We start from the raw sequence: 12887 nt of genomic DNA on the forward strand, positions 1-12887 counted from the left end.
TTTAAAACAAACCTAATACCAGTAAATGAAATCAAATTAAATAGAAATGTTATCGAAAACCGTTTAAAGTTAAATATAAGGGGCGTTCAAAAAGAAACGAGCCGGAGGCATAGTTACAGAAGCCAGTACCTGTCTGTTAGAATTACTGACCCTGGCTGTTGAGACACTTGTCCCACTGTGACAAGGCGGTGAATGGCTGTCTGATAAAATTCCCGAGGCTGCGATGTGAACCAGTTCCGCACGTACAGCTGGACATCGTCGTCCGAGGTGAATCGTTTGCCCCTCAGAGCCTTTTCAAGGGGATCAAAAAGGCGTAAACCTCCCATTTGAAATCCGGTCCGGACTGCGCTCCAGACGCGTTCCAACTGACTGGCAGCCCGAACTCGCTACCCGAGCTCGCTCACGACAGACAACGAGCGGGAAGTAATAGCAGTCGAGCAAAGACACTACGAGAGGGGATATATCGATACGCGGTGCTAGCGCCGCTCACGGGCAGGCAAAGCAGGAACTCACCAGTAATTTAACGTAGTGAGGTGGAAGTACGTAAAAAACAGGGAGTAAAATACATGATTGCGGGAACACGAGCCAGGCACGGCTCACTGCGTTCATTCCGTTCTGTTCCGTAGCCTTTCCATTTTTCATTTCACTTGCGGCTTCGTGTAGCTCTTCCTCGTTTATTTCGTGTCCTTAATAAATTTCGCTTCGTGCTTCGGAGGTGTTCCTCGTGTCCGCTGGCTCGTTTTCTTCCCTGCGTAGCTTCTAGTAGCAGTCGGGCTAAGTAGTTTCTTGTATTACGTGCAGCCGAGCATCATCTTTTCCAGCTTTGTTGATGTGTTTGTATGGTACTTCCTACCTACCGCGGAGATCAGTCTGAGCTATTTATTATCTCGTACTGATGCCGGTCATAGGTCGCGGGAAAGCGCGCTGCTTATGAGGCGCGCAGGGGACGATTAAAAAAGGTTGCACTGGCAGCGAGATGCGGGCTGGATGGCGATTGCCGTCAGAGTGAGATGCGACAGCTCGGCGCGGGATGTCCGCGGGGACCGGCGAGGTCGCGAGGTATTGTGCCGGCCAGGCACGTCGGCGGCGGCCATCCCGGCCAAGGCTGCGCCGCTACACGGAGGCGAGGACAGCACACGGCCTCTCCCACACACCGCCGCACCGCTCAGCCACAGCCTCGTGACGCACGCCTCGCTCTGCCTTTACGAGTCCCTAGGCTCGCAGCAGGGTCGTCGTTTTATCTCTACACGACATTCCGACATGCATCGCTTTGGAGCATACGTGATAAACACAACTGGTGCACATAACAGAGTATGCCACTGTAGAAATCACTTGGTTATAAGACGAAGACGTCATCGAGCCATGTTCGGAGGCCCTTCCCATCAGAAAACGAAACACCTTGAAGGTTGTTCGATGGAGAGCGGAAAAAAGTGAAAATCTTAGGGTGCAGAATCACATAAATAAAAGGGGTGCAGAATGACTTCAAAAATGGCTCCAAGTACTGTGGGACAACATCTGACGTCATCAGTCCCTTAGAACTTAGAACTACTTAAACCTAACTAACCTAAGGACATCACACACATCCATACCCGACGCAGGATTCGAACCTGAGAGTGTACCAGTCGCGTGGTACCGCACTGAAGCGCCTAGAACCGCTCGACGACAGCGGTCGGCTAGAATGACTTCCCTACCCAACTCCTGTATACGAGGTGTGTCTAAAAAAGTTCATTGAATGCTATCAGGCAACAAACAAAACAAAAGATACAAACAAATTTTTGTACATGGCTGCACGTTCAGAGACCGTGAATAGTTACAATTGAAAGAAAACAGCCCTCGGTCACTATTTGTAATGAATTGACCGGGTTTCAACACTGCTAGGAGTGTCTTCCTCAGAATTTAAATCAAAGAATGGTCTATAACATGGTCACAGAATTATGACTAAAAACGTGTGGTACAGAGTATAAGTACAGAATCATCGTGAAAGACTGGCAGTACTTATATGTCATTTATAAAATAATAAATATGCCAAAAGGGCATTAGTCACAAAGATATTTAAGATAAAAAAATTGTGATGGGGGAGCCACTGAGGGCTGACCGTTACTTACGCGGTTATTGGTTGCAAACAAATGTTCTGTATTGCCCTTCAAAATAGTCGTCACCCGCTACAACACACTTTTGACAACGTTCATACATGTTCTGGAACGCAAAGGCGTCCTGTGGAATCGATCGCAGAACGGCTGTCACGCGATCTTTGATGGCATTCACGTCCGCACAACGTTCACCTTTGATGCGCGCCTTCAAGCGGCAAACGGGAAGAAGTCCGCAGGAGCCAGATCAGGCGAGGACGGAGAGTGTTCAGGAACAGTTACCATCTTCTGCGCCAGGAACTGGAGCAAACGGATCCCGCAGTGAGCAGGGGAATTTTCATGGAGCAGGATACATTTTCCAGTCCTGTAAAATTCTGGCCAAACTCGCCGGATACGCTGTAGCAATCGTTCAAAACGGACTGTACAATACAACATTAATGGTTCGAACTGTAGGAAGAATTTCTTTGTAGATGATGCTGTTGTTATCGAAGAAAGCGATCAACAGTGTTTTCACCTAGGATTTTTACAGACGACTTTTTTTTTTTGGTCGCGGGTAAGATGGTGAACACCATAACATCGATTGCCATTCCGGATCGGGCTGATAGCACCAGATATCTCCCGTGAAGATGGTGTTCAAATGGCTCTAAGCACTATGGGACTTAACGTCTGAGGCCATCAGTCCCCTAGACTTACAAGTACTTAACTGACCTAAGGAAATCACACACATCCATACTCGAGGCAGGATTCGAACCTGCGGCCGTAGCAGTAGCGCGATTCCGAACTGAAGCGCCTAGAACCGCTCGGCCACGGCTTCCGGCCACGATTGTGTTCACCAGCAGTTTCCATCCGCTTTTATTTCTGCTCGTCTGTGAGAAATGAAATGGCTCTGAGCACTATGGGACTTGACTTCTGAGGTCATCAGTCGCCTAGAACGTAGAACTAATTAAACCTAACTAACCTAAGGACATCACACACATCCATGCCCGAGGCAGGATTCGAACCTGGGACCGTAGCGGTCGCGCGGTTCCAGACTGTAGCGCCTAGAACGGCTCGATCACTTTGGCCGGCTCGTCTGTGAGCTTCTGTGACACAAATCTGGAGATGATCTTTCGCTTACCCAAATCATAGCGGAACGATGGTCTGCACCATGTCCTTGCTAATGCCCGATTCCTCCGCAATCAATCCGAGAGTGCGTCGCCGATCTTGTGCCAGAATTTCTCGATCTTTTCTGGGGTTCTGTTTGTCGATAGCAGACCTGAACGTGGCTCGTCCCCATTATTTCCTTCCCTTCACCGAAGCGTTGAAACCGTTCAACACATTTTCTGCTCACGGCGTCCCTCCCGTAAACCTGAACCAACATTCAATGTGTCTCTGTTGCAGTCTTCCCCAATTTGTAGCAGAACTTGATGTTTACACGTTGCTCCATTGCGCTGTCACACTGCCTCTCACAATGACTACGTTCAACTGGTCGCAGTCTTGTTCATCATTTTGATTCGCAGCTCCTTGTGTTGGCCGCGTCTGCAGTTAAAATTGTTGGATGTGAGGTCCGCCTGTTATGCAAAACACCGTTGTTTCTCAGTACCCAAACATGTTTCGCCACCACCGTGCCATCATCAGTGAGTTTTCGTTTTTATTTATTGTGTAACTTGAACATTTTTGTTAAGTGATTATAAAATTATGTGGATGTTTAGTTCAAACAATAGATCGTTTCTTTTAGTTAATACCTTTACATTTAGGGGGCATGAATTTTCCGGTTCACTTATGTGTTAATTACTACATGTAGCTTGTCATCTGCAACCAAACGATGTGGATGAGAAAGTTTTTTCTGGGAGTTAACCTATCTTCTAGAACGTAATTAAGTCTGTCGTGATGTCTTCGCACCTATATTCGTTTTTACTTACGTGCTTGCCACACGAAAACATAATGTGTTATTAAAAGTCACATTTAATTTGCTCTTCATAAATTATTAATAGTCCAAAAATCAACTAGAAAAAAGAAGAATGGCTATAATTAAGTGATGAGAACGCATTCCTTTCCAAGAATTGTAGTTTTATTATAATTATACTTTCCATTTCCTTGCTCTGACCGAAGTAAACTCATTAATTATGTCACTGAAGTCAAAGCGCTTGTTCACTCGCCTGCTGACGTGAACGCTAGCGGCGGTCCAAAGCATACGGCGTAAGCACACCTATAATATTCAAACTCGACTTTTCTCAAAAACGGTTGAGAGTTGCGTCTTCCTGTTCACACTTGTTGAAGTCCTGGTTATGCCCCACACAGCGTGTCAATACGAATGAAATCGGTGAGTGGGAGTTCGTACGGTCCGCTTGTGAGAATGGCTCTTCCTCAAAATACGACGTCCGGCGCTCACATAAAGAGCGGCTGCAACTTCGTGGCACACGCAGAGGTCGGTTTTCGGCCTGGTTCAAATGACTCTGAGCACTATGGGACTTAACTGCTGAGGTCATCAGTCCCCTATAACTTAGAACTACTTAAACCTAACTAACCTAAGGACATCACACACATCCATGCCCGAGGCAGGATTCGAACCAGCGAACGTAGCGGTCACGCAGTTCCAGACTGAAGCCCCTAGAAGCGCTCGGCCACCCCGAGGTCAGCTTCTGCCAGCTAAACGGGAGACTCAGCCCACGTGCTCTCTCTGACACTCCCACCGCTTTTGCTGCTTCTGACAATGTCTCCAAAAGTGCGAAGTGGACAATATTTCGAAACCAGGTGCGTCAGGTAATTTTTAACGTGCTGAAGTTCATGAGAAATATAGCAGTGGAAGGAATATCTATTCCGCTATAGTTCTGGGAACAGGTTGGTTCAAATGGCCCTAAGCACAATGGGGCTTAACATCTGTGGTCATAAATCGCCAAGACTTAGAACTACTTAAACCTAACTAAGGACATCACAAACATCCATGCCCGAGGCAGGAATCGAAACTGCGACCGTAGCAGCAGCGCGGTTCCGGACTAAAGCGCCTAGAACCACTCGTCCCACGGCGGCCGGCGAACTGTTTCTCCTTAAGTGTGGGAAAAAGTATGCGATCGGGCGAAAGAAGAAAATAATTAGCTTAATAATGAACTAACAAGAGACAATTTGAGCAGCCAATAGTAAGTGAAAAAAATGATGAACTTTCACATGTAAAACAAAGTTAATTTTGTTATGTTTTTGAACTTCCACTGCTATGAGTGTGAATCCTGAATCCTTCCTGGTCATGCTGACAAAGTTTTATGAATTTATTCGTAGAAGTATAGACAGTAGGAATTAAAAACTCCTGTGGGGTCTCTCCTGCTCCAAGACGGCCCGTTTGACGTCCTGCACCCTTAAGTTAATAACACCGTACCTACCTAGACATTTCAAGTTTTAAAGAAGGTGGCTTTCAAAAGAAACTGCAGTCATTCTGCTACTGACATTTGGCTCCGTTGACTAACGAGTTTAGCAATCACTGGTGTATAGCTCTGAGCACTATGGGACTTAACATCTGAGATCATCAGTCCCCTAGAACTTAGAACTACTTAAACCTAACTAACCTAAGGACATGACACACATCCATGCCCGAGGCAGGATTCGAACCTGCGTTGTAGCGGTCACGCGGTTCCAGACTGAAGCGCCTAGAACCGCTCGGCCACAGCGGCTGGCCCACTGGCGTAGACTGTGGAATATTGTTGTAGCTGCCGTTTTTGCCTGAGTTGCAGATAGATGCTAACGTGGTGTACATTGTTGCAGGATGTCGCCGACGGAGTTCAGCAACTACATCAAGCAGCGGGCGATGCAGCAGCAGCAACAGCAGCAGCTGCAGTCGCCGCGGCCGCTGTCGCCGGCCGACTACTTCCTGCAGGGCTACCAACAGGCGCACGGCTCGCACTTCCCCTACCACGAGCTGTACCACGCGCCCCCGCCGCCACCCCCGCACCACCACCAGCTGTTTGGCGGCGCGGGCGCGGGGGCGGGCGCGGGCGCGGCGGCGGCCTCCTCCCCCGACGGCCCGCCGCCCCCGTCGGCCAAGCAGCTGCTGCCGCCCCCGCCGCCCCCGCACCACTACCAGGCGCACAGCCCGTACCAGCACCTGCTCGTAGCCAACTAGGCCCGCCCTCCAGCAGCAGCCGGCTTGATCATCTTCTAGTCGCAGGGTGGCGAGCACACCCTTTACCTTGGATTACGATTCGGGTCGCTCTAGAACCAACACCGTCTAAAAAAGAAAAAAAAAAACTGAGACACACACACACACACACCATAATATATATACATACATGATGATATATTTTTCCTTCCTTGGTTGGTTTGCCAAGCCACTGTTATGTTGTAAAACTAGAAAGTAATATTTTATAATATATCTATATTTTTTACCCATTTTTCTACATTGTAACGATATGTTGATCTTCACACCAAGGGGCGTGGCGCGTGGAGTGCGTCGCTGAGCGATTGCGTCCCTGCGCTGTACGCCCCCGTGTTTCGATTACGACAGACAGAGCAGCTTCGATGTTGTTTGAAAACGAAAAAAAAAAAAATGAAAAAAAGTTCTGGTGGGCGTGTGCGACGAGCTCGCCTTCCACATGTAAATAGAAACTGCGAGAGTGAAAGGAAACAAAAGAAGAAAACCAAGAATGGAGATAAAAAAAAGATCACCGGTGATTCAAGCTTTTTATTTTGTTACTACGTTCGGAGGAGCTGAAAGATTCAAATATTTTTCAAGTTTTTTGTACCGTGCCCTCGGATCAGTATTGTAGCCCGCTGCGCTAGCCGCAGCGGGCGCCATTCGACTTTCTACGCTAGATCTTCATGTATAGAGATTAGTCATAGCTACACATATTGTTTTGATTTGTTCCTTTATTTTTTCACTGATTATATATATATACATAAGAGATATATATATATATATATATACATAAAATAGATTTGCTATAGCTATTGTTTTTATTTGTTTTTATATTGAAATATATTTTGTTTAATACTGACTATTGTTATGTTTGGTATAATAATATTAATATATTAATAATAATATTAAAATTAATACTTCAAAGTAAGTATAGGGTCTGGTTTCAATACAATGTTGCTGAACGGAACGAAGAAATGGTTAATGGTACCTGAAAAATAGTCATTTGTCAGGCAATGACGAGTTGGTTGTTTACGGTTGTTGGTGAAGAGATTTGGTGTTAAGGCGGAGGCTGTCTTGCCGGTGCGATGGACGCAAACTGAGATCGAGCCAGAGGGAGACGCGGGTTCGTCGGTTGTGCACAGTTCCTATAAGAACGTCCGAGTACATTCTGTACAAACTATCCATTACTAAATTCTATGCACTCTAAGCAAGACGTTTACTTACTGGTTACTGCAGAATCCACAAAAACAGAGTTACCAAAGTTACGTTTATTTCGTATTTTTAATATAAGACTTGTTTAGAAACAGAAATGTATGTGACCAGTGCAGCTTTCACCTCTGCTTTTCAACATCTAACACATTAACAGACACAAAATTATGATAATGTTTATTTCTTACTAAAGCAGCTCCTAATGCCCTTAACATCAAAGCATAGCAGAGAAAACTGCTGTTTGTGTCAAGCACCTCTTCCTTTTGTAAGCGAACATCTACACTCAAACAAAAAGCAACTTGATTAACTGTCGTCCGTATTTTTTTTCTTTTTTATACTTCTACGAGATACTTGGGCTATCATCAGTGCAAAGACTGTTTTGATGCAGCTTTCCACACTAGTCGATCTCTGCATATCTATTTCAACCTATATCACCTTTAACCCATTTACTGTGGTGTAGTGCCAGTCTTCCTCCACAATTTTTATTTTATCCTCCTACACTTCATTACCAAATTAACTATTCCTCGATGTCTCATATCAACCTATCCCTTGTGCCATCATGCTCTTTTCTCTCGTTTTCAATTCAGTATCTCATGATTAGTTATTCACTCTACCATTGTAATCCTCATAATTATTCTGCAGCAGATTTCAAAATCTTTATTCTCTTCTTGTCTGTGCTGTTTGCTTTCCATATTTCACTTCCATATAAGGCTATACCCAGAACAAGTACTTTCAAAAGGCTTTTAGCTCTTTAGTTTACATTTAGTGTCAACATGTCTCTCTGTGTCACGAAAGCTTTCACTGATATTGCCCAGCATACACTTCGTATCCTCCCTTCTCCTGGCGTGAATTACTTTGCACTTCTTCTGACGTGAATTACATTGCTGTCCAAATAACAAATGTATCTTCTACTTCAGAGTCTCATTTATTAATTTAGTTCCCTCAGCATCACGTGGCTTAATCCAACAGTCGTCAGTTACCCTTTTCTTATCTCTATCTCTTTTCAATATACTATCAGCATTTTCAACTGCTCTATCGTTCTTTGTTGTAAGTGTTATACAATCTGAACAGTTATTTACTTTGGTTTCAATATTTAGTGGGTGTTGTTGAATGAGAAGGAGTCTGTAAATCATTGCAACCTAGGTAACTTTTAACAATCAGTGCATAAATAGAAGTACTCCATGCAGTAATGTATTTGGCTTCTATTTAGTCCAGAAACCAATATCAAGAGAATAGTTTTTTGACACAACTGTGGCACATGATTTCCTGAAACCACGGAAACTATTTAATGTTAAAATGGCGCCACAGTTGAACAGATAACTAGCTGGTCGTTCACACGTCTACAATACAACCGACGAATCACGTCTGCCGTCTGGTTTTGAATAAGCAATAGCAGTTTCCGCCCAGCCGACTGTTTTTGCGGTAGATATGACTAGCAAATAAAGGAGAGTGAAAGGGATATCTTCTGTGAGAAGCAACTCAGAAAGTGGCAACATTGACTCTTTTTTATCTACAACGTCCGTGTCAGATTTTTCTTTTTCATCCCGTTTTTTGTGGAGCTACAGAAGTAACGTTAATAAATACACACATATATAAATATATATATATAGGGCATAGCAAAGTCGGCGACGACGGTCTATCTTTTTTACCTAACGTGATTTCAGTGTCAATATCAATTACAACTATTTATAGTAGCGAGGTAGAATTTAGCTTTAGGAAGGCGGCCTGACAGCGGAGGTGGCGCAGCCAGCGGGCGATTTGCGCACTACCGGACGAGGTAGGGACGACGAGAACGCCGAACTTGGCCGAAGTCGCACAGTGTCTGTGATACAGGAGGGCTACTATGCTTCCGTCGTTTGCGACAAGCGCTTCTTGTGGCGATCGACGCTTTGCACCATTTTCGTGCGAAGTTCGCCAGGAGACTAACGTTCTGCCTGTCGCTTCGCGAACTATGGACCGTCGGTAAACTAACGTGCAAGGCGAGGCACATATACAGTATTTCCAGTGGGAAAACTAAATTGCGTATAACGTGTCCGTAGCGGATCAGTCAGTTCGGCTACATCGAACGCCAGTTCGACACAAAACATTGTCGCGGATTTTGCCTTAGTGCTAGGAGTGGTAAGAATTTATTTGGCGTCGCCGGCACGACAGAGATGTGGTAACCATGTACAGCTACAGTAATACCGTCGGAGACGTCTTAAACCTGTATTATTTTAGGAATTAACGAGTGATCGGGTGCGTGGCTGCAGCCTCGAAAGTAGACATTGCGTCTCATATGGGCAACAGGTACGCTGATTCTCGAAGCATCTGCGTGAGCGTTTATGTTACCCAATTGCATTCTGTATGAGAATTCAGTCGTTCGTGGGTTGCGAGATACGGGTTCGAGACAGAAGATGATACAGCGCTCGGTTTGCTTTTACTGCCCCACTTGATTCATCGCGAAGTCTGCAGCTTTTTTAATTGCTACTGAAAAATTTTGCTTACCGAGATAGGATTTAAAGTGCAAGCTACCTCGGGGCAAGATTCTAAAATGTAGGCGCCAAAACTGACGTCTCGTGTTGCGCATCCGCGGAATAGTAAAGTACTCAATCTGGAAATGTCGCCGAACTACATCGTCTAGTGCCCGACGTGTATCGGGACCGATAGAGGTCTGGGGGAACTAACGTCGCGCCACAAGAGGCCCGCTCGGCTATTTCGGCTGTCTCGACGTACACAGTGTTTGTGGTAAAAGTAGTAATTTGTGATCTCAGACATGTTCGATAATCACGCTCTGTAACAAGTACTGAAACAGAAAAACACGCACCTTGGAGTTTCTTGCGCCGTTGTCGGTGATGAATATTTGCAGACGCCACTCTGGTGTCGTGGAAACGATGATCATCTTCTCCCAGCAACCACTACGACACGTTGAGTCTGAAAATATGACTTTCTCGTGCTCTATTGATACGGGTGTTGAGCTCTGGCGAGGTTCAGAGGGGGAACACCTTGTGGTTCCCAAACTACTTCTGCCGTCATTGTTTCGACAACGGCAGAAATTGTTGCCCGCAGAGGGGGAAAGTAGGCTGATTAGGTGAAGCGATGCACGGGCGGAAATGCCAGCGACGCCCGCGGCAGCCCGACGCACCCCTCGCGCTCCGTCGTCGACGTCGGCGCGAGTGGTGGCCGGTCTGAGGTTTGCAGAGGCCAGACTCTTCTAATCTCGCGCGGCCAGCAGTCGCAAGCCGAGCGCCCGTTGCGACCGCTCGCCGGCGCACCCACGTTTTTTGCTCTTATAGTGGCCGCCGTCATAGTGAGAACGGATTTTTCCATCCCGTTACTATAATATACATGTGTATAATAGTCTATAATTTTTCATATTGTTGTACGAATTTTTAAGTTTATATTAAAATGTTTTGTGCATTCATAAAACTTTTGCCGTATTTTCATCTCGTCTCCTCTGCCCTTCCGACCACTCTAGTCTTCCTACACAAATAGATCAAATGCAGAAACAGGTTTTTATTCACGAGATATTCGCAGAGCCACGGGAAAATACCAAAACGAAGGAAAGTCGGCAACCAATCATATATTAACAAGGCAGAATAATATGACAATTCACTGACCTAACGAATATGGCAGCATTGATAGAGAACAGTTCCATTTTAAGCATCTAAAGCTCATTTCCACCGTAACTCTAACCATCAAAACACAAAAGATATTTACGAACCGAAATTTTTCAAGGTTTTCATTGAACTTGGGTCCACAGTTGTAGCGAATTTTTCGAATGGTTGCATTTCGCTTGCAACTGCCTGTTTTACTTGTAAAATTTTGGCCTTAGGCCATTTTCAAGTATCTAGGCGTTTGAAGGCAACATACACTATTGGCCATAAAAATTGCTACACCAAGAAGAAATGCAGATGATAAACAGGTATTCATTAGACAAATATACTAGGACTGACATGTGATTACATTTTCACGCAATTTGGGTGCATAGATCCTGAGAACAGTCACCTCTGGGCGTAATAACGGCCTTGATATGCCTGGGCGTTGAGTGAACCAGAGCTTGGTTGGTGTGCACAGGTACAGCTTCAACACGATACCACAGTTCATCAAGAGTAGTGACTGGCGTATTGTGACGAGCCAGTTGCTCGGCCACCATTGATGAGACGTTTTCAATTGGCGAGAGATCTGAAGAATGTGCTGGCCAGTGCAGCAGTCGAACATTTTCTGTATCCAGAAAGGCCCATACAGGACCTGCAATATGCGGTCGTGCATTATCCTGCTGAAATGTAGGGTTTCGCAGGGATCAAATGAAGCGTAGAGCCACGGGTCGTAACACATCTGAAATGTAACGTCCACTGTTCAAAATGCCGTCAATACGAACAAGAGGTGACAGAGACGTGTAACCAATTGCACCCCATACCATCACGCCGGGTGATATGCCAGTACGGCGATGACGAATACACGCTTCCAATGTGCGTTCACCGCGATGTCGCCAAACACGGATTCGACCATCATGATGCTGTAAACAGAACGTGGATTCATCCGAAAAAATGACGTTTTGCTATTCGCGCACCCAGGTTCGTAGTTGAGTACACCATCGCAGGCGCTCCTGTCTGTGATGCAACGTCAAGGGTAACTGCAGCCATGATCTCCGAGCTGATAGTCCATGCTGCTGCAAACGTCGTCGAACTGTTCGGGCAGATGGTTGTTTTGTAAACGTCCCCATCTATTGACTCAGTGATCGAGACAGGCTACAATCCGACCGAAGTCGGAAACGTGATGGTACGCATTTCTCCTCCTTACACGAGGCATCACAACAACGTTTCACCAGGCAACGCCGGTCAACTTCTGTTTGTGTACGAGAAATAGGTTGGAAACTTTCCTCATGTCAGCACGTTGTAGGTGTCGCCACCAGCGCCAACCTTGTGTGAATGCTCTGAAAAGCTAATCATTTGCATATCCTGTTGGTTAAATTTCGCGTGCATCACGTCATCTTCGTGGTGTAGCAATTTTAATGGCCAGTAGTGTATTTGCCGAAGATCAGCGAAAGCACATTACGTAATTCTTCTCTCGTGCACAGGTTGCATACGAAGAGTGTCTACACCATTATACTTGTGAGTGCAAATGTCGTACTTTTTAATTAAACCATGTGTCATTAGACTAGTAAGGTACAATATTTGACAGATGTAACATCAACAAATGCCCAAATACTTGGAAGTGGCCTAAGGCAGAAAATGTATGATAGTACAATAACCAACTCACAGTTGCAGATGAGATGCAATCATGTAACCAATTTTTCAGGTTTCGTTAGAACGTAATCTAATCTAGACCTTATCTATTCTGTAAAAACACGAAATTATTTAAAGGGACGAAATTTGCTTAGCTTACCAATTGCCCTCTAATCTACACAACAGTGGGAAGAATGTAAAAGAGGCTTTCAAGTTTTGTGTGTTACTAAGTAGGATGTTTTGATTTGTCTCCATGGCAGTCCACAGGAACTTATACAGGGGAGT

General features: G+C 45.3%; 2 protein-coding genes across 2 annotated transcripts in view; one reads left to right on the plus strand and one right to left on the minus strand.

Moving 5' to 3' along the window:
* LOC126336536 (protein Tob1-like) overlaps window positions 1-6269 on the plus strand; it is a 143009-nt gene extending 136740 nt beyond the window's left edge. The window contains exon 5 of the mRNA XM_050000354.1: window positions 5820-6269. Coding sequence (XP_049856311.1) covers window positions 5820-6177 — 358 coding nt within the window. The 3' untranslated portion in view covers window positions 6178-6269. The remainder of the gene's footprint in view (window positions 1-5819) is intronic.
* A 4192-nt stretch (window positions 6270-10461) lies between these two features.
* Window positions 10462-12887, minus strand: part of LOC126337614 (proline-rich protein 36-like) — a 47604-nt gene continuing 45178 nt past the window's right edge. The window contains exon 3 of the mRNA XM_050001489.1: window positions 10462-10711. Coding sequence (XP_049857446.1) covers window positions 10462-10711 — 250 coding nt within the window. The remainder of the gene's footprint in view (window positions 10712-12887) is intronic.

The sequence above is a fragment of the Schistocerca gregaria genome, chromosome 1 (genome assembly GCF_023897955.1).
Source record: "Schistocerca gregaria isolate iqSchGreg1 chromosome 1, iqSchGreg1.2, whole genome shotgun sequence".
NCBI lineage: Eukaryota > Metazoa > Arthropoda > Insecta > Orthoptera > Acrididae > Schistocerca > Schistocerca gregaria.